This window comes from Puma concolor, chromosome B4 (assembly GCF_028749965.1).
Source record: "Puma concolor isolate L17-30 chromosome B4, mPumCon1.1.hap2, whole genome shotgun sequence".
Lineage (NCBI taxonomy): Eukaryota > Metazoa > Chordata > Mammalia > Carnivora > Felidae > Puma > Puma concolor.
The window spans coordinates 89,025,517-89,048,663 of record NC_141673.1 but is presented as its reverse complement, the minus strand read 5'-3'; the positions used below and the strand labels follow the sequence as shown (position 1 = coordinate 89,048,663).

Genomic DNA, 23,147 nt, shown 5'->3' with positions numbered 1-23,147 from the left:
AGTTAACTGAATACAGGAAAGAGGCAAAGCAAATTCCCAAGGATAATGGTGAGGAAAAATTTCCAGGAAGGAGCCATGCACCAAGCCTAAGGAGATTCCAGTTCAGACTGAAAATGGAGAATTGGTGACATAGAGATATCTCTAAGGCAGAAATGAAAACTTGTGATATGTATGAGTATTTTGAGATGTTGCCCTGCCAGTGGAGAGTTTGCTGATGATTAGTGAGAGATAAAAAGAAAATGAATCAAATAAAAAAGGAGCAATTATGAAGTCCAATAAAAATGAAAAATATTAAAAGAAAATAATAGCATGGTTCAGTGGTGAAAGATACTTACATAATTGTCCACATGGAAATAGTGAATATAATTTTATAGTAAGATATCAACATATATGACATAACATGAAAGTATTAAAAACTAAAAGGTTAAATATTTACTTAGAACTATGGAGGCAAATTGAAGAAGAAAGAACTAAAAGAATTGCAAGTAACTTCTCTTCAAAACCAGTAATATGGACAATGGTGAAGGGGCAGGGGACAACTCTTTGTGCAATATGATAATTTTGCCTGGTCCTAAAAATCATTTCATCAGACTTCACTCCATAAAATCCCAAATCTCTATTTCATATATGGACAAAATATGACTATATAAATGAAGTGAGGCAGCCAAGAGCACAGTGGACCAGTGGAATGGAATCTGCATCTTCCAGTTCCCATTGCAGTGTTCTGTGCTTTTAGGAAACTTTACTCCTAGAAAGGAAATTTCAAGTTTCATTCAATACAGTCCAAAGTTGAATCTATGAAATAATCAGAAACTTGAGTACTTACCGCTCCATGAGGAAATGAGGTAGAGATTGTAAGAAACACCCTAGACCCATAACCACACATCCAACACCAATCAGTATAGGTCTATGTAATTTGGTTCCAAAATAACTCACAAAGATAATCAACAAAAGATTTCCTAGGAAAAAAATGATATTGAAATGAATATTTCAATTAAGCATGAACAATATCTTATCTTCATTCAATTATTTACTATCTAGCATTTCTTTTAGAAAACCTATTCCAAATACTAGAACTGGTACTAGGGATGCATGAAACAATAAATGAATAAGACACAATTCTTGCCTTGAAGGACTGTTTTACAATGTCGACAAATACACAAACAGGTATCTGTGGAACCCCAACGGTTAAAGAGAACAGCAGAAGAGAAGTGAGTAGAAGGGATTGAAGGATAGTTCTGAGAGATGTTAAAGACTCTGTGTGTTATTATCTAGTCTTAGATGTGTCACCTCTGGTCTTTCCCTCCATTCCTGCTCCAGAGAATATTATAATGTTTTCCTATGTCGGAAAAGAGAAGCAAAAGTCAAATTCAGATATATATATGTTTTATAACTCATTGTTTAGATATAACTTTGTATTGGTCAATATAATCAAGCCAGAGATCTGTTTGTTTTTCTCTCCTTAGAAGTAAAAAAGAGTAGATACCCACTTCTCCACTGAGTTTTAGAAATAACACTTGCGTTGAGGAGTAAATAATTCAATGAAAAATTTATCCACATGTCTTAGAATGAAGTTTAAGGATAAAGAAACTAATTGGGGAGGCCTCATTCTGATGAACAGGTCCTTGATAACTATGGTGTAAAGGGTCAAAAGAACCAAACACATGAGGAAGTTCTCATATCATACATCTTAAATTCAGTAATCAATATTTTCCCTGATCTTATTATGCATAAGGAAAACCTCTATGATGAGCTCAAGAATTATAAAAGTTTTAAAAACTTTCCCTCAATTTGTTAATAGTTTTCTATGTAGTAATGTATATTTTGAAAACTTTTCTTTCCATATCTGTTTCTCTCTAGTCTGCCTTGTAAGTAGAAGAAATGTCAGTGCCTACATTATTTTATATGGACAGTGCCTCACCAAGTGCAACCACCTTGTCCTACCTAAGTCTCTAAAATTCCCATCATCAAAGCCATCCATGTTGACAGTATCATCTCTAGAAAGCCACAGTTTGAAATCCATATCCATTTTTGAAAGGAGAAGAAAGGAAGAGACTTCACTCCACATAAGGGTAAGCTGATATTTCAAATTGCATTTCTCTGTCAATAAAATAATTACCATGAAAGGGAATAGGAAAGGACAGATAAGATTTTGTCAAGGGTATGGAGAACGCTATCTATAAACATTACTGAGGAAAGGTAAGCAAAGTAATACATTTATTGGCATCTGTAAATTACCTCTCCTTTTCTCTTCAGCGATTATTTCAGATCTGCATCAATTGCTCTCAAGCCACCTATCACCACTCACTTTCCATAGTTAATACTTTCCACTTTGTCAAGAAATTTGGGGCAGTCCAGTTCCCAGGTTATGGCCTTACCACTTTCCTTCTGTTTCAGAGGTTGTGGTGCCCATCCTACCATCCACAGACTAACGCACAACCTGGGCACTTCCATTCCCTCCAACAACTTACTCCACTAATAATAATCTCTCTTGTATATGTTAAGTGTCTCCCTCTCTGATGCATTTTAATTACAGATGTTCTCTAGTTTCTCTCCAAACTGATGCAGATTCCACTTCTTTCCCTCTTGTTCTTTCCCAAAGTCACTTCTCTCTCTCTCTCTCTCTCTCTCTCTCTCTCTCTCTCTCTCTGCCTCCTAGCTTGTATATCCACGATTCAGCTAAACATGCCCTGGCAAAGATCATCAATTATCTCATAAAACCCAGGGAATATTTTTCTATCCTTATCTAATGGGATATTTTTTAATGCTTTTGAGACCGTTGAGAAATTTTTATTTTGGGAACTTGTACTCCCTTGGTATCTATACCTTCTCTCCTGTTTCCCCTCTTAATTCTCTATTTCTTCTCTTAACACTTTCGTGGGTTACTTTCTTCCACCTGTTCATGAAATATTGGTGTACCTCAAGGATGCACTCTGCCTATGGTATTTGTCACCGTATACCCTCTTCTTAAATAGCCTCATCTGTTCTCTAGTTTTAACAACCACCTGTTTACTCACTAATCAGTTCCTCCAGCTCAGACAGTTCCTCCAATGCTTCCAACTCCTATAACTGCAACATGGACATCACTACTCAAAATCTCACTGCTACTACCACCATTTTCCTAAACAGAACTCATCATCATTCCCCTAGCCACTACCACAATCTTGTCCCCCTTCCCCATTATCCACTCTACTACCCAAGCTGTAAATCTGGGGATGTCTACTTTTCTCATCCACCACATCCAATCTGTTACTAAGTTCTCAGGAATTTAACTCCTAAATATTTCTTAGGTCACTCTCTCTTTCTATTCCTACCAGCATGATCTGTGACTCAGATCCAGATAGCTCTCTCTTGTGCTTTTGCCATGCTAGATTCCTCTCTGGCTGGCTGGCCACCTTCAAATCTGTCTCCAACACAGCCACAAGCATGGCCCTGCTAGAAAGCAAATTTGACCTTTGTTTTAATATTTTTTAATATTTTATTTATCTTAGAGCTCGAGTAGGAGTGGAGGAGGGACAGGGGGTGGAGAGGACAGAAGATCTGAAGCAAGTTCTGTGCTGATAGCAGCAAGTCCAATGTGGGGCTCAAACTCACAAACTGCAAGATCATGACTTGAGCCCAAGTCAGAGGCTCAACTGGCTGAGCCATCCAGGCACCCCATCTGACCTTTGTTTTAAATAGGTCTGCCTAACCTGCCATATATAAACAAATACCCATGGAGTCCATGGATAGAAATCAGGGGTTCTATGATCTTGAGTGAGAAAAAAAATGCATCTTTATTTTCACTAACTTATAATTAAAGTTATGTTAGCATTTTCTTTGATACTGAGAGTAGACGCAAACTATGGTAGCCTTAACAGTACCTATGATTTTGTCAAAGATTGTCACCAATAAAAGTTATAGATATTTGCATATAACATTACATTGTTGTAGATACCTCAAAATATTGACACTACTCATTACTTCAAAATTAGGGTAGATATTATATTTAGTGTGTTGGCAAGCACAAATATTATTATATGGCAGGTTGTTTTAATATTTTGGTAACTTTATTCAAATAAAACTGGGTTTCTTTTTACCTTTTTTTCCCTTTTTACTGTTATAGTTTTTATTTCATGCAAGTGCCGTAATAAGCACAGAAGACCAACCATATTTCATTTCTCACCCCTGCCCATTTCTCCAGACTCATATCTTAATAATTCCCACATAAGCTTTGTGAGTCAACAATATTGGACTGAATGTTACTCCCCACACAAATTACTACTCTGACTCACCCTTATGCTTCTTTTTCTATTGGAATTCCCTTCACGCTCATCTAACCCTGTTTCTTCACCTAGACAACTTTTTACTCATCTGTCAAGATCTTCCCTCAGTAAGGCTATGTCCCTGCTGTGTGTTTCTATAGGACCTTGCATCTATCTATGTCACCAAATGTACTGCATTCAATTAAAATTATTATTGTGTCTCTATGCCCTCCATTTGACTGTGAGCACAGTCTAGGCAGGGCTATATAAAGAGTTGTATCTAACTCCATCACCAGGATCCAGCACACAGGTGGTGCCGAGTTTAGTTTCAGGGAGTTAAGTGCTAGAATATACAATCAAGCATCACCTGTTTCAGTTTTGCCTCCCCTCAATCCTGATTTTTCTTCCAGATATTAAGTATATTGAAAGCAAAATTCACCTTGGAGGAAATAGAAGTCACTCTAAAGCTGTAAAAGAATGGCATTCGTATTTCTATGTAGCTTTGTTTACAAGAGAAATCTTTCTCTTCCTCAGTCCTCCCCTATGTTCACATCTTCCCAGTCCTCCACAAAATTCAGAGAGTAAGAACAGACTTTATTCCTTCCTAGAGTCTGTTTCTGAAATAAATTCAGGGAGATGCGAAAAACAGTTTCTTCTTCCTTCTGCACTTAGAAGAATTGTTAACCTCCCAGAAACAGCAGGAAAATAAAAATATTCATGTTTCCTTTGGACAACAGATTCTTTTGTTTTCCATGACATATGTCTTCTAAATAGGAAGATAGAGTTTTTAAGAATTCTCAAATGATAGATTAAATTTAAAAAATTTAAATACTCTGCTACTTATCCTAGCTAACCAAAAAACTATTAGAATAAAAAGTCCAGTGGTGGGATATGTGGCAATACTTAGGTGTTATTTGGGAGATAATATTTAAATGAATTGTTTCTAAGCATAATCCAAAGTTAGCAAGGCTATTCATCCATTTTGGAAAACATATTATTCAGTCAAATTAGATGGCCTAAAATTGCAAATGAGGAGAATAAAATTCAGACTAGCTTTATAGATAAAATATAAAAAGGAGTAATACAAAAATAATTCATACCAATCTCAAAGCTCCCGTTAATAAATCCAACTAGAGATGTGGGAATGTTGAATTGTCTCTCTATTTGTGTGAGCATGGAATTCATATAAGATCCAGATAGTGTTTTGGATACAAATGCACATGTTATTGCCAACAGAAACATCTAGGGAGAAAAGAATATAAGAAAACATAGAAAAAAATTATTTTTAAATTGTATATTTGCCATTTGTTGACAAAATTTCTTCTAACACAAGACTGATCATCTCCAACATAAGTAACCCTTAAATTTGCAAGAAACTTTTAATGCAGTCTTTTCATCTGGTCTTTCATGCCATGTTGTCTCTGAAAACTCAAAGTAGGACTGATTAGTAATATTGAATTTTGTGGGTAATTGTAGCTTCATTATTTTATAGGTACCTCTTTTACATATGCAGAAACAGTCATTATAAATAAGAGATAGCTTTTAAATAGATCTTCAACACTACACTGCCATCTGTAGTGCAAGAAATACATATATGATAAAAAAGGAACACAGCATTACACAAAGACATTATTTCTGTAGCAAATTTGTTCAAGGTGTCTCCAAAGTAATATGCAAATTATGCAACATTAGATTGCTGCTCACTACCAGTTTATTTATTTAAAACAATATTATATATATTATAATAAAATATAAAGTAATTATAAACCATTATAAAAATGTTTCTAAATGGAACAGGCATTTGCTATAAGAAACAAGTATGAATACAATAAATTTCTATATATTGAATCACATTTCCTACTTACTGATACAGTTTTAGAGGACAGTCAGGTTGATGTGATCCATAACAAAAACCAAGGACAACTTAACAAACAGAACCATTGTGATCACCAAAAGCTAGTATGGTTTTACTGAAAATGTGGAAAAGTCGCAATTTTGACAGTTTTATTAAATTAGGAAGAAGCAGACTTAGATTTTAGTAGAAGATTTGGCAAAGGAGTATTGTATACTAAGTGATAGCGTAGTTAAGTAAATACACAATAGAGATAAATAGATTTAGGCCATCCTGAATGGTGGTTTTCCAACCCTAGGCCAAAGGACTTTTTCCTTGGTCTTACTTAAAGATGTTTCCTGATGAAACTTCCATCCTAGAGACCATTCAATCTACTCTCTAGCCAGCAGACTCAAATCTGTAAAATCCTCACCCCTTCATCTTCCAAATTCTCAATCTTAAACCAACCCCACAATTTATATTGCACCTTGTACATTCCCTTCACAGTTATTCACAATCTTTTCTATTTCTCAGTCTTCGAACTAGTCATGTGGTCTTCATGACCAGCAAATGATCTCAGCAACATCACCATCAAACTTTCCCCCATCTCTGCCTCTCTAATTCCCTTCCTACCTTAGAAGGATAGGTGTCCCTTCTCCAGTACAATAAAATCCCTCTACCCATGCTTTTGAATCCATTCTTCCCATTTGAGATCTTGATTCATCAACTACTACTCTCTCCTCTATTTTCAACCTCACACTCTTTACCACCTCTCTACTAATTTATAAATGTATTTAAAATACTTCTGTCTTCATATATGTGTGTGTGTGTGTGTGTGTGTGTGTGTGTGTGTGTGTGATATACGTGTATATATATATGGTATTTTTCCCTACCCCCTGATGGTTGCAATTCCAGCTACCAACAGGATGTTTGGAAGAACAGTCTAAGTTTATTGCCTAGACTGTTTAACTTTCCATTCACCCTTTACTTTCCTACTGTTTAGCCTCTCCTGAAGCTACTCCATTAAAGGTCAAAAACAACTTCCTGAGTTCCAAATTCAATAGATACATCTCAGTTCTCAGCTTTTCTGATGTCTCTGGGTCATTTGACTCCATTAATCTCTCTTTTCTTCCTGAGGTTCCCACCCTCCACCCCTCCCCCCCCCACACACACCTATATGTCCACTTACCTGCTAGCATCTTTCTATTCAGTCTTCTCTTTGGCCAGCTCGTTCAGGATTTGTCTTGCACCCTCTACTCTGTGCTATCTATGCTCTCCTTAGGAAATCTTATATATTCCCATAGCTTTCCCTATCACCCAAATGCTGAAATCCCTCAAATGTACAAACAGTTTAGATGAGACAATTGTCAGCATTCCTTAGTTGCCTGTAGTCTTGTCCACACCTAAACTCCCTCCACCTGCCACCATAACTGGCATGTGATTTCACTTCTTAAAATGTTTTAATGACTTCTCAAAAACAAACATTTATACTTTTTTAGATGGCAAACCATGTTTCATCTATATGTCAATAACATTCCTGCTGTTTATCCCTATACATAATGTTCTACTTAAAGTTTCTTTAATTCACCATGCCATTTTACATCTCAGTGTATTTTACAGGATGGTATTCCACTTGTAATACTTTTCTTCCTCTTGTGTATATGATAAATATATATTCAATTTTTAAAAGTCAACTCTATCATCATTTCTATCGTGGAGACTTGTTGTTCTGCTCCCCAAGTAGCCTTGACCACTCACTCTACCTTCCCATCCTACTGTGTACTGCCTCTATTATAGCCCTTATTGCCGTGCACTTTATGTATGTACTTGGATGCCTCCTTCACTGTACTGTGAACAATTCAAATATGGGATACATATATTATTTATCTTTAGATCATTGGTGTCTAGGCACTTAATACAGGTTTGCTGAATTAATAACAGAGTAAGTATTCAAAAACATCTTGAAGAAGTGGTCAGAGCTGAAAGTAAGCTGAATATAAGATGAAATGTAATAGAATTAAATACAACTGAGATGAATTGGCTGTACCAATTCATTTGGAGAAATCTGAATAGAAATTTATGTGGAAAAAGTCCTGAGAAATTTAAATATGAAGCTCAATATGAGCTAAACCATTATATGGCTATATCTCTGTTTATTCTTTTATAGTAAATGCCATTTGTAGAAACTGTCTCCACACTATAAATCTTTGCAGAGCACATTATTGAGAATAAAAAAAATTCACATGGTTTTATATTTAATTTTAATTTTAAGTGTTTATTTCTGAAAGAGAGAGAGAGAGAGAGAGATCATGAGTGGGGGAGGGGCAGAGAGAGAGGGAGGCACAGAATCCCAAGCAGGCTCCAGGCTCTGAGCTGTTTGCACAGAGCCTGATGTGGGTCTCGAACCCACAAACCACGAGATCATGACCTGAGCTGAAGCCGGACGCTTAACCGACAGAGCCACGTAGGTGCCCCTTCAGGTTTTATATTTAAAAGCAAGGTCTACCAAATAACGTACAAATCATATTTGGGGGTATAATTTATTTTATTTAATATTTTAAGAACAGACACTAGAAGAATCATGGCCCCAGTGTTCTTTCCTAAAACACCTAGATGGGTTACCTAAACTGTTTGGTTCTAGTCACAAAGTAAAAGCAATCAGTGGCTATTCTGACTCATGTCTAGTACGAAATAACCTCTATACTTGTGAAGCTAGTTCTACTAGCTGTTAACAATAATGCCACAGAGTTTGAAGCAAACTTACTGAGGACAGTCCACTGATGCTTTTTTAAGAATTTTGCTTAAAATTTACTACCATAAGGGCGCAAGTTAAAAGTTTAGGAGCTACTGAGCTTTGAGAAATAATAAAAAATGAAGAGTATCCAGTTATCCTCAAGTTTAAATAAACCATGTGATTATCTACTGAAAAAAAAAAGAATTTTGCTTAACATGCATATTTTTAAGTTCAGAGAAGCCAAAAAAAAAAAAATCTGGCTATTAAGCAGTTGCTTCCCAATTTACCTGATAAATTTGTCCTTGCAACATTTTACCATAATGTGAACATCAATATCTAATCTTGTCAAACCCCTAAGTAAGCAAATATTACATTAAAACCTTTTCTTAAATAAATGACACTTGACTTTTATACACAAATGCTATTAATACTAATTTTTTACTTCCAAGTTTTTATTTAAATTCCAGTTAGTGAAAATATAGTGCTATTAATAATAATAGCTAATATTCATAGAATGTATATAATATTCTAGTCATTTTCCAAGTATGTAAAAAGGAAAAAATCCTATGAAATAGGAGTTTTGTTATTACCTTTTTCAAATCAGAAAGCTGAAGAAATCACAAAGAACAACTTGTCCAAGTCATATGGCAAGAAAGCAGTTGAACCTAGGCATGAACGCGGGGAGCCTGAGCCTAGATCCTTATTTTTAACCATTCAGTTTTAGGATAAGGGCATGAGAATTGAGGGATAATTTAAGGGGAATTTTTTTTTTTTGTAAGGGGAATTTTTTAAATAAATAATTAATACAGCATTTCAGGCAAATGTAGCTTGCTAGATCTAAATCATCATTCTCCACTTTTATGCACATGTATAGATTTTCCCTACACATGTATGAAGAGAAAACAAACTTTGATAAGGAGAATATTGGTGACATTAGTCTAAAAACCACTTGCAGTCACTAGCTTTAGAATCAAGACAAATATCCAGATCCCTTGGTTTAAAACAAATTAAAATTTTCTTTGAAGGCAAATGGCTTTGAAGCTATACAAAAAGAATTTGTTCTGAAATGGTCAAGAGTACCAGAAACAGCTAACAAAATGGGCATTATTCTTACAGACAATGGTTGATATGTTGCCAAAGCTTGAAGTAAATATTTGTTTTACTAGGTCATTGTGAATTAATCGTTACAAACAGACCAACAAAGCATTTCTGTACAATGAACCGTTTTCTAGGTGAGACCCCCACACTCCTCTGGACTAAAAACCCCAAAAGAGTGAACATTAAATTGGCCGTTTTATCCAGAAAATCAAATCCTATTGTAACATATTATCGCCTGAAAACTTTTAAGAACTTGTCTTCCATTTAAGTTCCTCAAAATCATTTCTGATTAAATTACCTGAATCAGTAGCCCTGTTTAACCCTCAGTTATAAAACCAACTTAATTAAAGCAAGAAATTATCAATATATTAGGTAATGTGACATTAACATTAAAGCACTTCATGTGAGCAACTTTACAAACTCTAAACTAAAAAAAAAAAAAAGTACACATACATATATCCATACACACAAAAGTCCATACCTTCATCTTGGAAAGACATCTTATTCTATGGGTTTTAATTCTTTTCTCATTTTCTGCCATGTTGTTCTTCTGAGTGTTCCAAATATTTATGTTTCAAAGCTTGAAATTTCTTAGTTCATCCTTTTAAGAAGACAAAAATCTGTTAACTGGCAAAATCATAAGTCGTCATTCTTTTGAAGAAAATATAGAATCTGAGTAACAATCAGATTCTACTGTATTACAAAAATACCTTAGAAGCTTTTATTCAGATCTAGAAAATAATGATGTTAGAGAAGATTTAGTTGCTAATTTTCCACTGAGAAAGTTACATCAAATAACTTTAGTTAGTCTTTAGCTAGATTAAAGATATTATAATAATTTGCTGTGGTCCCCTTGCAAAATAATGACCACGTGGTTAAAACAAAGGTTTTCATTTCTTTAGCCAAAACAAATAGAACCAAAGTGAGCTTTTTGGACTTACATGAAAATGCTGCTTTTAAGAACACAAAGACTTTGATTTGTGTTTGTGCTAAAAATCTGCTTCAGCAAGCCTACCAAGGCTCAAAAATCTCTATTTGGCCAGGCTCCCTCTTCAAGTTCTTTGCGTTCCAAGACTTCCCTGGAGTCTCAGGAAGGGAAACACTTTCTGGGGCACTGCTGATTCAAGGAAACCTGGGGAGATATGGAATTTTAATCATGGAAATAGTCTAAGTAAAAATAACAAATAATTCTGTGATCTGGAAAAGAATCCTACAGTTGCAAGTTAGAATGTGAGGTGTATAAGAAGACCAAATATATAAGTGGAGAGTGATATGCCTACATATGTAATAAATACAGATATATGTGTACTTGTATATAATACATAGGCACGCATTTTTATATGTAAAACAAGAAGATGAGTTAAACTCTATTAAATTCTACTAACCCCTTCTCAAAGATTTTGTCTATTTGTGTCTTGAAACTAGGGCATTATTTTGCCCCCAAACTAAAGTGTTTCACTCTGACAATATTTATTTTCATAAATCCACTTCAGGTTGCCAGAATGATATTTTAGTAGTATCTTCAATGTTCATTTATTAAAATCCTCTGAACAAAATCCATTTAACAAGTGATCCTCAATGATTCCCATTTTCCAAAACTTAATTGTCTTACCTCTATACATTTGCTGAATCGGCAACAGTCTAAACAATTATGTATGAACTTAGTTTTCTTTACTCATTCTCTCACAGACAACAAATATGTCTGCTATGTACCAGACATAGTGCTAATCACAAGATTTCAGCAGTGTTTAAGACAGATAGGCTGTCTTATAGACAACAGAAACTAGTTATAACCTAGTTAATGAGTCTCTGTGGAAAGTACTTGGACCCAGATCCCAAGGAAATTCTATTTTTTTTTATTTTATTTTTTATTTATTTTTTTTCTATTATTTTTTTTTTTTTAATTTTTTTTTTCAACATTTATTTATTTTTGGGACAGAGAGACAGAGCATGAACGGGGGAGGGGCAGAGAGAGAGGGAGACACAGAATCGGAAACAGGCTCCAGGCTCTGAGCCATCAGCCCAGAGCCTGACGCGGGGCTCGAACTCACGGACCGCGAGATCGTGACCTGGCTGAAGTCGGACGCCCAACCGACTGCGCCACCCAGGCGCCCCAGGAAATTCTATTTTTATTGAAAAACATAAAACTTTTAAATAAAACACAGTGGAATAGAACTGAATAGCATCAGATCAAATACAAATTGTTTGGTATGTAAGAGGTGAGAAATTCATAGATCATACATGAAAATTATTAGAGACAATCTTGGCAAATCTGAATGGCATACACATGAACTCATGCTGAAATCCCCCACCTAAAATGCCAAATCACCTTAACTATAGAACAAGTACATGGCCCTAGTTTTGGAAAAACCAATAGATAGTGTTAATTTTTCGAAAGAATGGGAACTGCTATTCTTTGGTTCTCATTTGTATTATACCTGCTTTTTATTTTATACCTGTATTATAAACCTCTCAGCTGCTCTCGTTCCTTCCTTCTCATGATTTAGAATCTGGTCTTTCCTCTGTCTTTTTTCCTTCTGTTCTCCTTGCTAATATCTGAGCCCAATTATGGTCACCCAATGAAACAGTACAAGAGGGAGAAAACTTATTCCTCTTCCATGTCAAAGTTGGCTTTACTCTTTAGTGGCTAAAGTCATGACTGTTCTAAATGCCTATTTTCCTATGCAGCCACAGGACATAGAAGGTGGAGTTAGTGACACAGAAAGTCACTACAAAGGGGAATTCTGTAGTTCTTTCTATGCGTTGTGATACTATGTAACCATCTTGAGCAGGTTTTATCACCATGCCTCAAAGATTTGTTTGAAATGTGTTTACTATCTTGAGAGAAGTTCTATAAACAGTTGTCTTGACTGGGGTAAGAGGTAGTGTGTGAAGCTAAGCACTTGGAAGAAATTAAATGTGATTGAGTTAATAGTAAACTTTCCCTAAAAATTTTTTGGCTTTTCAGATATGTTTAAAACTTTTAATGAAGGAAAATAAATAAAGGAATGAATAAAATTTATTCTGTTTGTTTAACAAAATTCATGAAATCCAATGGTTAATGTCACCATCACTTTTGAGCACCGTGGCTCCGAATCAGGGAATGCACGTGTTGTTTCTTCATATCTCATGGCCCTGCAAGTGCCAGCCATGTGAACAGTCCCTTTTTGTTAGCACAGTGTTGTTTACATGGTGACTTCTGCTCCTGGGACTACAGTGTCACCAATAAATCCCCATCAATCATTACTGTTAATGAAAACAACTTGCTTGAGTTTTATTAAGTGGAGAAGCATTTTCTTTCACTAACTCCTTCTCAGCATTCAAATGAAAGCAGGTAATTCTTTAGTATGTGTTCTCATACAAATGTGGTTGAGTGTCTTCCATGCCTGGTGGTCATGACTCTGGGGGTTTTTGTTTTTGTATTGTTTTTTAGTTGTGGTAAAGGCACATTGTAGAATTAACTAAATGCACATTTTTGGTATTTGGATCTCTAGAACTTTTTCATCTTGCATGACTGAAATTGTATAACCATTGAATAGCAACACCCTGGGGGTTTTGGCACCCCTTGGTTGTCAGCCCTTAATGATATGTTTCAGTCACAAAAGAGTGCAATTTTTACAAAATGAATAAATGGTCCTGTTTGTGCTTTCCCCCCAATGTTAAGTATCTAGACACAGTTTTTTATTACTATAAATCACTGAAGAAACATGTATACATTTAATTTTACATTATTCTATACTATTAAGAAAATAAAGGCTTTCCTTTATCATGACAAAACTAGCAATACATACATGAAGAAGACTTAGGAGAACATCCTTTCCCCGGGAAAAAAAAAAAAAAAAAGAGAAGGCTGCACCAGCAAAAATCTTATGAAAGTTGTTTATTTCCAGAATCTTCAAATGGTTCCTACTAGCCCTGCAAGAAGAGAACAGCCTCTTGGTGGTGTCCAGCTGAAATAATTTCAATTTATTTGAAATTATTAGCATTAGCACAACAAGTAGTGCCAATCAGGCATGTGTGGAAGCAACAATAACTCTTTGTATGATGCCTAACAAATTATTTTTCTTCTATTAGTTCATTTCCATCAGAAATCAAAAAATAAGATAATGGGTTCTGCAAATCAGCATCATAAATATAGTTATATTTTCCTTCCTACATGCAGAGGAGGTACAAGAAATGCATGACTGCAGACAAAGTAGGGTAGAAACTTAACTGGGTCATAGACTCATACATGGATTTCACCAGGCAAAGTGAAAAATAGAACATACAAAAACACAAACAAAAGCTTCCATTAGCAATCCAGAAATAAATATACCTACCGTGTTACTTTGGGTAACATACTGTCTAACTCTGGGTAACAGACCAATATGTGGAAAAAGTAAAACTGAAACCTGACTTCTAAATCTTTAGGAGAACTGATTGTAAATATCATCAGTGTTGCCTCATGCCAAGTTATTCTAGAGAATGACTAGATAATTATGGGAATAGCTAACACTTTCCACACTTGTCATATAAACTGTTTCATTTATTTAGATTATTTCTCCAATTCTTCTTTTCCTTTTGCCTTCATAGACATAACTTTGGATACAAAAATGTGTTCCTTCGTTTAATTATGGCAAGTAAATACTGAGCTGCTCCTTTTTCTCATAGACATAATATTTTGTCTGTTTATAAAGCTCCCCAAATAAAATGTTTACTTTCCCCCCCCAAACCATTGATATATGTATTTGTCCATTCACATTAATAGAGGCAGCTAGATATGGTAAAAATGTCAAGACATGAAGCCCATTTAGCTAATCCTAGTTTAGTTGTGAGTTATTTAATCTCTTGAGCCTATTTTTCCTTAACAATGATGTTGGACTATTTATGCCTATCTTGCAAGATTGTTAATGAAGATTGAGTTATAAAATTTACATAAGATCCCTAGCTTTGTTGTAGGAATGAAACAGTTACTCTATAAATGGCAATGATTATTATTCATTCATTCCCCAAATATTTATTAAGACTCTACTACATTCCAAGCACAGTAGTTGGTGCTAGGGATACAAAGATGAATAACATATGTTCTTCCTCTCAAGAGATCTCATAAGCTATTGGGGTTGGGGGGGATAGACAATTAAATGGTACTCATAGCTAGTTAGTGCCATAATGCAGACAATTTGAACTAAGTAATGGGAAGAAGTGATTCATGAAAACTGTTTATTTGAATACTCATTTGGAATATCATTTGAATACAGCACAGCAGTTTAAGTACTTGGGCTCTGAAGTGAAGCACAACTGGTTTGAAAGCCTGGTGTTAAACTAGCTGTGTGATTTTGTACAGGTTACCTTAATCTATCCACACAAGATAACCTCTACCTTTGTATCAGCCAAGGTTCGGACAGAAAAACAGAGCTCATGACAGGTAGTTCAGTAAAGGAATTTAATATGGAAAAGTGTCATAAAGGTATTAGAAGAGTTAAAAAGCCATATACCAGTAGGAAGTCATTCCCATGCCTAACGCTGTTATCAAAAAGGGAAAAAGGCTGTGCTGCAGGAGCTGGTGTCCTTCAAGGACACACAGCCACTGTCAGAGGCTCTACCTAAAGTGGGTGGATATGCCCTGGCTGTTTTTTCCTCTTTACACTCCTGTCAAAAGTTCAGAAATAACAGAAGTAAGATCAATGAATCACTCGAGTAGTAATTAATAAAAGTTTACTGTGCACAGACCAAAAAAGATAGTTTGCAAAACCAGGAGCACTAAAATTGTGAGAAGTGAGATGATTAATTTTCAGAAATACCAAATAAAAGCTGTGCTGTGTAGTTAATAATAAGCTTACAACCTATTGGGAATATGTACGAACCACTCCCCTGCAATGGAACCCAAACCCTTAGACACTTCACTTCCTGGTTCTTCTTCCCCTCTTCATTTCACTTATTTTTCGTGGGCTTTGCAATGAGTATGCGCCAAAGAACTGAAGTCTCTGCATCACCTCAAGGAATGTACATTTGTTCCAATCAGACTACTTTTTGCCTTACACGGGCATAGGTGACTTCCAGGTAAGGCTGTAGCCTGTATAGTACTCAGCCGATGAGGAATCAGGAGAGGGACCTGCATGCTATGAGATAAATTGCCTGCTGTAACTGTACCAAGTGTGCCTGTTCATCAGGCACCCACTCTTGTAATAATGTTGATTAAATCCTCACTTCACTGTGCTCTGAGTCTCTGTGTTACTCTGTTGATTGGGTCAGTGGGCTTATTTATCACACAAACGAAAACATGGAATGTGGCTCAGGAGTATATTATTATAAAGCATCTAAGCATAGTAAGAAAACAGTGACTGTTTTATTTTCACAATGGTTGGTCAGAATATTAGAATTTTCTTAAGTGATAGTGAATTGGTCAGTGGTTATTTCATATCAACTTTGGGAAATAGTTTAAGTTTTGCTTATGATTTCCAGAAGCACAAGCAAGAAATAACCCACATCCAGTTAGTCTTGCAAAAAATAAGCTAAATTAAATGAGTAAACTGGTTTTCTCTGCTCCAGGAATTTCCAAGGCTGATCTTGTTTGTTTTGATTTTAACAATTCCAGTCTCACACCAATACTTGCCACTGACAACCTAACATGAAATCAGATGCAAGGGTGCCTGGGAGATTCAGTCTCTTAGGATACAGAGAGGATCAGAGGATGGGAGGCAGAAAAACAAATAACCAACACAGCCACAATCAGTTGGAGTAGAATTAAAATAATATGTAATAAAAGTGTAATATGATGCTAGAGGATAATCAACATGCAGTGAAGGGTAGCAGAGAGAGAGAGAAAGAGAGAGAGAGAGAATCCCAAGCAGGCTCTGCACCATTTGTGCAGAGCTTGATGAGGGGCTTAAACTAATGAACCATGAGATCATGACCTGAGCCAAAGTCAAGAGTCAGATGTTTAACTGACTGAGCCACCCAGGTGCCCCCTCAATGCCTTTTTAATTCTCAGTAATAGACTCAGGAGATTTAACTAGTTCCATAATTGGCCAGCTCTCAACTTTACATATGTAGACATTGCAATCTATGTGTGATAACCAGTAAGACATGAGACTTTGTCATCAAATGAACTGATTTTCAACTGATTCATACATCAATCAATTATATTATGTAAACACAGTTTCAGTCACCAAATCTTCACATAGAAAGGTACATATCCAGCTTTCTTATTTAAGTTATATGTAGGAAAAATGTCCAAAGAGAACTGAGCTATATACTCTTAGTTACCACTAAGTGCTTTGTTAGAATATTTCAACAACCAGATTTTTAAAAGTACAGTCAGAAGTAAACCTTTCAATAGTGGAATAAGAAAAAGGGAAAAGACTAGCATTATTATTATTCCTTATTCTCATTATTTCCTTCTATGTGGATAGAATTCACACACAAATCCTCTCTCTGTAACCTCACCTACTCCATGTGAGATGGCTGATATGATTGAAAGACTACTTGGGAAAGCGTATTTATTTGGAGGTCAACTGTAAGAAAGTGTGCTAACAGAAGTAAGCCACATTCCCTATCAGCTTGGTAAGTGCTAAAAGTGATGTTTTGGACTCTGTGTGTTATACTTTTCTGTCTTGTTTTTCAATTGACTCAAATTAGGATGGGGGAAATCTGGTATTTATTGATATTTATTGGACACTCTCAAAGGCCCCAACATACAAAGAAAGCATGGAGAAGCAGTTTTCCTAAAAGGCTATGACCAGATTAGAAAAACACAAGATCTATTATTATATATACAATATGATACCATTTTTTGTAAAACTATATATAATTGGAGATAATAAAAAAATATAAACTTTGTACATAATTTTTATATTGTAGGCCCTCTCTAGAAGCTTTATAAATATCAATCCATTTAATTTCCTAAAACTCTATGACATCAATAATATCATCCCAACTTTAAGGATGTGGAATTAAAGCACAGAGAGGTCAAGTAATGTGTGCAAGGACATATAGCTTGTAAGTGTCAGAGCCAGGATTCAGATCCAAGCAGTATGCCTTTGAGATTATTAACCTAGGCTGCCTCTCCATTAGGGTGTGGGGTGTGTGTGTGTGTATGTGTGTGTGTGTGTGTTCATTGTGGTATTCATTTAGATAAAATACTGAAAGACCTAAACCAGAATCTTAAAAGCAGTTCTCTCTGGATGGGTTATGGTTGATTTTGTTTTGTTTTTACTTTGGAAATTTCTGTGCTGTTTTCCACAAGAATGGTTATACTTTTTTTTTTTTTTTTCAACGTTTATTTTATTTTTGGGACAGAGAGAGACAGAGCATGAACGGGGGAGGGGCAGAGAGAGAGGGAGACACAGAATCGGAAACAGGCTCCAGGCTCTAAGCCATCAGCCCAGAGCCCGACGCGGGGCTCGAACTCCCGGACCGCGAGATCGTGACCTGGCTGAAGTCGGACGCTTAACCGACTGCGCCACCCAGGCGCCCCTTTGGTTATACTTTTTTTATTTAAAAAATAGAGAAAAAGAACACCCATCTTTGGAATTGATTTTTTTTAATGTAATAAGAATGTAGCACACTTCTACTTCATGTTCATATTCTATTCCTAACTACTTCTATTTTTTCTTATTTCTTTAATTATTTTGCTTTCACTAATATATTTTGTCTCCTTTTCTCTCCCTTCTCTTTGATTATTTGGTATTTATTTTAGCTATTCAGCCCAATGCATTTATAAATTTCCTGACCGAAGCCACTGAAAGAGCTAGAAGGTATCTGGGCTCACTACTTAGCACTTCACACTGGCTGCATGTTGGCACAGGCCATGAAGGTATCCATTCCTATTTCTACTCTGGGATTAGTAAGTAAAACACTTGTTTAAATTACATAAAGGGAACAGTTTAGAGGCCTGAATAAATATCAAGAGAGAGGCTCGGGGGCTAGTGTCAGTCACATGAATGTGCACATGACTGGCATCTCCTTCAAGTTACCCCTCAGCTGAATTTGTCAGCATGGTGGCTTGGGTCATTAGACAATTTTAAATTATCTTTATTCATGGCCGTATGCTTTTTTATTTATACTTCTAATGGGCCACTGAATGGGCCACAGGAAGCTTGAGAAGCACTAATGTTAAAATATAACCTAATGAGGAGCATTAAAAAATAGTAATTTTTTTTAGTTGATTTATTTACTTTGAGAGAGAGAAAGAGAGTGGGGAGGAGCAGAGAAAAAGGGAGAAAGAATGCCAAGGAGTCTCTGCACCATCAGCACAGAGCCCAGTGTGGTGTTCGATCTCATGAACTGTGAGATCATGACCTGAGCCAAAATCAAGAGTCGGACCCTTAATTGACTAAGTCACCCAGGTGCCCCCCAAAATAATAATGTTATAAATTTCCCATAAGGTTACTTTCATTGCATCATTAAGTTTCATTCATCTAATCAAAAATTTTACCTAGGACCTTATCTTATGGCCTTATTGTTCCAAAATCAATTTTGAAAAGGAATAATAGGTGGAAAATTGAATCTAGATGGTCTTTTTTCACACTCAGAGACATATCTGCAAATATTAACTTAAAAGCCATTCTCCTATTTCCTCAATTTGAAAAAAAGTCAAGCATTATAAAACTAACTTTTCTGATTTTTAAAAAATTTTTAAACAATCTAAGCATAGAAATTCCTAACATCATATCAGCTTTTTAAATACCTTAAGAAATATAATAAACACAAAAATCTACATTTTCATATGTGATTCCCCACAGCCAAAGACAACATAATGTCATTTTTTAATTTATTTCTTCACAGATCAAACATTTACTCACAATATTAGTTTAAAATTAAGAGTGTACACATTTTGTTAATATGATGTACATGAAATTTGCATTCATACTTAATATTACCAAATATTATAATTAAATAAAATTAATAATTGCCTACCAACATCAATTTAAAATTAAACATTTAGGGGCACCTGGGTAGCTCTTGGTTTCAGCTTAGGTCATGATCCTAGGGTTGTGGGATCAAGCCCCATGTTGGGCTCTGCACTGAATGTGGAGCCTTCTCAAAATTCTCTCTCACTCTCTCTCTGCCCTTCTTCCCCACACATGCTCTCTCCCTCGCTCTAAAACATAAAATAAAAAAATAAAATTAAACATTTAGGTATAATTGTCTACTATTAAATAAGCTTTTTTTTAATTTATAAGAATTTTCAAAAGATTATGCATTATCGTGAAGGAGAATAAGAATCTTATATAAGCCAAAAGAGATGGATGAACACTGGTCCAGTCAAGTTCTCACTTGGAAAATATGGAAATAGACATCATATGTATCTATGCACACAAAATACCTAATAAAACACTTTTGCACAGTGATTGACTAAAAGCCAAAATATTGCCAAAGTCCATGGTTCTTAGCCAGAACATATCATAATAGTCAACCTACTGGTCTATCTTTTTACCTATTCCTATGATCTAACACTCCCCACCAGAAATGAATGCTGTTAAAGCAGAGCTTTTATGAACAGTTTCATTTATTGGATTTTCTCCTTTAAGCAGCAGTATTGTTTTAGCAGTGTTTATTTTGGTATAACTTCAAAAATAGAGAAAAGTTGCAAGAATATACAGAATTTCCATATACTTTTTACTCATATTCACCTGTTAGTTACATTTTGCATCATTTGCTTCCACATTCTCTCCCTTTTCCTCTACCCCCCTCTTTCTCTCTCATTCTCTTTGTGTATATGTTCTTCCCTTCCCACTCCTAAGCCGCTTGAAAACATTGGAGATACTGTGATCCTTTCTTATTAAAGATATCTGTGTGTATTTCCTAAAAACAAAGATATTCTTAAAGATATTCTTTTATATAACCAGAACACAATTATCAAAGCCTGAGAATTTAACATTAGTTCAATATTCTTATCTAATCCATAGTTTGTATTCAAGTTGCATCAGTTGTCCTAATAAGGTCTTATAACTTTTCTGTTTTAATAATGTAGGATCTTGGGGCGCCTGGGTGGCGCAGTCGGTTAAGCGTCCGACTTCAGCCAGGTCGCGATCTAGCGGTCCGTGAGTTCGAGCCCCACGTCAGGCTCTGGGCTGATGGCTCAGACCTGGAGCCTGTTTCCGATTCTGTGTCTCCCTCTCTCTCTGCCCCTCCCCCGTTCATGCTCTGTCTCTCTCTGTCCCAAAAATAAATAAACGTTGAAAATAATGTAGGATCCAATCCAGCACCATACCCTGCATTTCATTGTCATATCTTAGTTTATTTTGATCAGAAACAGTTAGTTATTAAGTTTTTTCCTTTTTCTTTCTTTCTTTCTTTCTTTCTTTCTTTCTTTCTTTCTTTCTTCTTTCTTTCTTTCTTTCTTTCCATTTTTTCCCTCTTTTAGTATTTCCTGACCTTGATTTTTTTTTGAGCATAAGTTAGCTGTTTTGTAAAATATTTCTCAAAATGAGTTTGTCTGATGTTTCTTCTTGATTAAATTCTGCTTACACATTTTAGATAGGAATACCACTGAAGTGATGTGTCCTCCTCAGGGCATATAATCTTGAGGCACATGATGTCAGCTTGTTGCAATTTTGCAAATGTTAGCTTTGATCACTTGGTGAAAGTATAGCTGCCAGTTTTTTCTATATAATTATTATTTTCCTTTTGTAATTCATAAATAATTTCTGTGGGGATACTTTGAGACCTGTGTAAATATCCTGTTTCTCCTCAGATTTTGATCCTCTAGTTTTAGTATCCATTGATGATTTTCTAATCCCTTTATTCCTGTTAAATTTATTAGTAGGCATTCTGGTATTAAAAAAAAAGAGCTATCATTTTTCTCTCAATGTTTATTTATTCATTTACTTCAATATGGACTCATGAGTTTTATTTTATTTGATGAGTTATAATCTATTGCCTTCATTATATATATTAATGTTCAAATTTCCCAATAGAAATCCCTTCCAACTGGTTACTCTATTTTTTTGGCTATGTCTCCATCATTGTTTGGGCATTTCCTTTTTTTCTAGCTCTTGAAAATATTCTAGGCTCATTTTCATTCTCCCTGGCACAGCTCTCGGGTTAACTTTTTCTCCAAGAAACCCCAGTTTCTTTAGGGGGAAATAATATTTACAAACCAAGATACAGATATATACATATGTACTCCCAGGAAATAGATGTCTATATCAACAAGTAAAGATAGGTAATATAGATATAGGAAAATGTATAGATACTGAACACAGGTTCATACTGATACTTCCAATTCCAATCCAAAACATTTTCCATGATGACCAACACTGATCTGTACTGAAATAATCATTTTTTTCTTCTTGGAAAAAAATGTATCCTCTCTGTTATTATGCAGATAATTTTTTATCTCAAGTTCTTATAACAAGGCATTATTTTTCCTCAATATACTTGACTCCAAAAGCTAATATAATATCATGTCTTTGGATTTATTTGTCAATAAATTCATGTCCTTACTTAGTTCAATAATTTAAAGTAAAACTAAACTTCTAAAATAGCTTGCCACTTTTTAAATATTTTCCCCAGATGACAAGTATCTCTCTCTCTCTCTCTTTCTCTCTCTCTCTCTCTTTTTTTTTTTTTTTTTTTTTTTTTGGTTGCCTTGTTTTTTGCTCATTTATCTGTTCTGAGCACTCTGTCCTCTGGCTGATTGCCTCTGTGTTTTCTGAGCTTAAGCAATGGAAAAGTCTTTATTGTACTTATTTTGTTGTTGTTTTTGTTTTGTTTGTTTTTGTATTTTTTGTATTTGCTTGTTTTCTAATTTTTTTTTATTTTCTTATTTGCTTTTTGCTAGAAGTTTAACCTCTGTACTAAGTCCAAGACAAACACATTCTCACTCCATTCAGCAGATACAGACAACAATGGATGGTTTTGCTGTTTAACTCTTTCTCCTTATTAAATGACATTGTCTACACGTATTTATACAAGTATTTGTCTATTCATGTGGGTGTTCTTTGTATGAGGAAGGATATGTGGGAACATTAGAAAAAGCACAGTTGATTGAAATCTGAAGAAATTTTGAGGTAAGAGGAAGTTAAGAGAATATGTGTGGAATGACTACCACATTCTCAGTGAGGAGAATTAAGTTTGTCAGTAGAAAGCAAATGAGTCAGGGACATGCTGGAAGACCACAGTAGAATGAAACAAGTTAAAAATGGTCACTGTTGAGGTTAAAAACAAAAGGTGAAATGGAAGTGAGTAAAAAGATTGGTGAATAGCACTGATTGCTAGACTGAGTAAGATTTGATGATACAATTTTATAGAAGAT

General features: G+C 35.2%; 2 protein-coding genes across 10 annotated transcripts in view; one reads left to right on the top strand and one right to left on the bottom strand.

Moving 5' to 3' along the window:
- SLCO1A2 (solute carrier organic anion transporter family member 1A2) overlaps positions 1-23,147 on the bottom strand; it is a 131,489-nt gene that overhangs the window by 41,515 nt on the left and 66,827 nt on the right. For 4 of the 9 annotated variants that reach the window (XM_025930548.2, XM_086713934.1, XM_086713938.1 and 1 more), the window contains exons 1-4: positions 10,618-10,768; positions 10,389-10,508; positions 5,345-5,486; positions 827-959 (exon numbers count right to left, since the gene is read on the bottom strand). In XM_025930548.2, coding sequence (XP_025786333.1) covers positions 827-959; positions 5,345-5,486; positions 10,389-10,448 — 335 coding nt within the window. In that variant the 5' untranslated portion in view covers positions 10,449-10,508; positions 10,618-10,768. Of the gene's footprint in view, positions 1-826; positions 960-5,344; positions 5,487-10,388; positions 10,509-10,617; positions 10,770-10,848; positions 11,040-13,698; positions 13,823-23,147 lie in introns of those variants that run through there. The other 5 variants (XM_086713936.1, XM_086713933.1, XM_086713935.1 and 2 more) reach the window with 3 other exon arrangements.
- The window catches only part of IAPP (islet amyloid polypeptide), a 101,689-nt gene that overhangs the window by 28,049 nt on the left and 50,493 nt on the right, over positions 1-23,147 (top strand). The window contains exons 3-4 of the mRNA XM_025930710.2: positions 1,861-2,072; positions 17,299-17,449. The gene's annotated coding sequence lies outside the window, so the exon portion shown is untranslated. The remainder of the gene's footprint in view (positions 1-1,860; positions 2,073-17,298; positions 17,450-23,147) is intronic.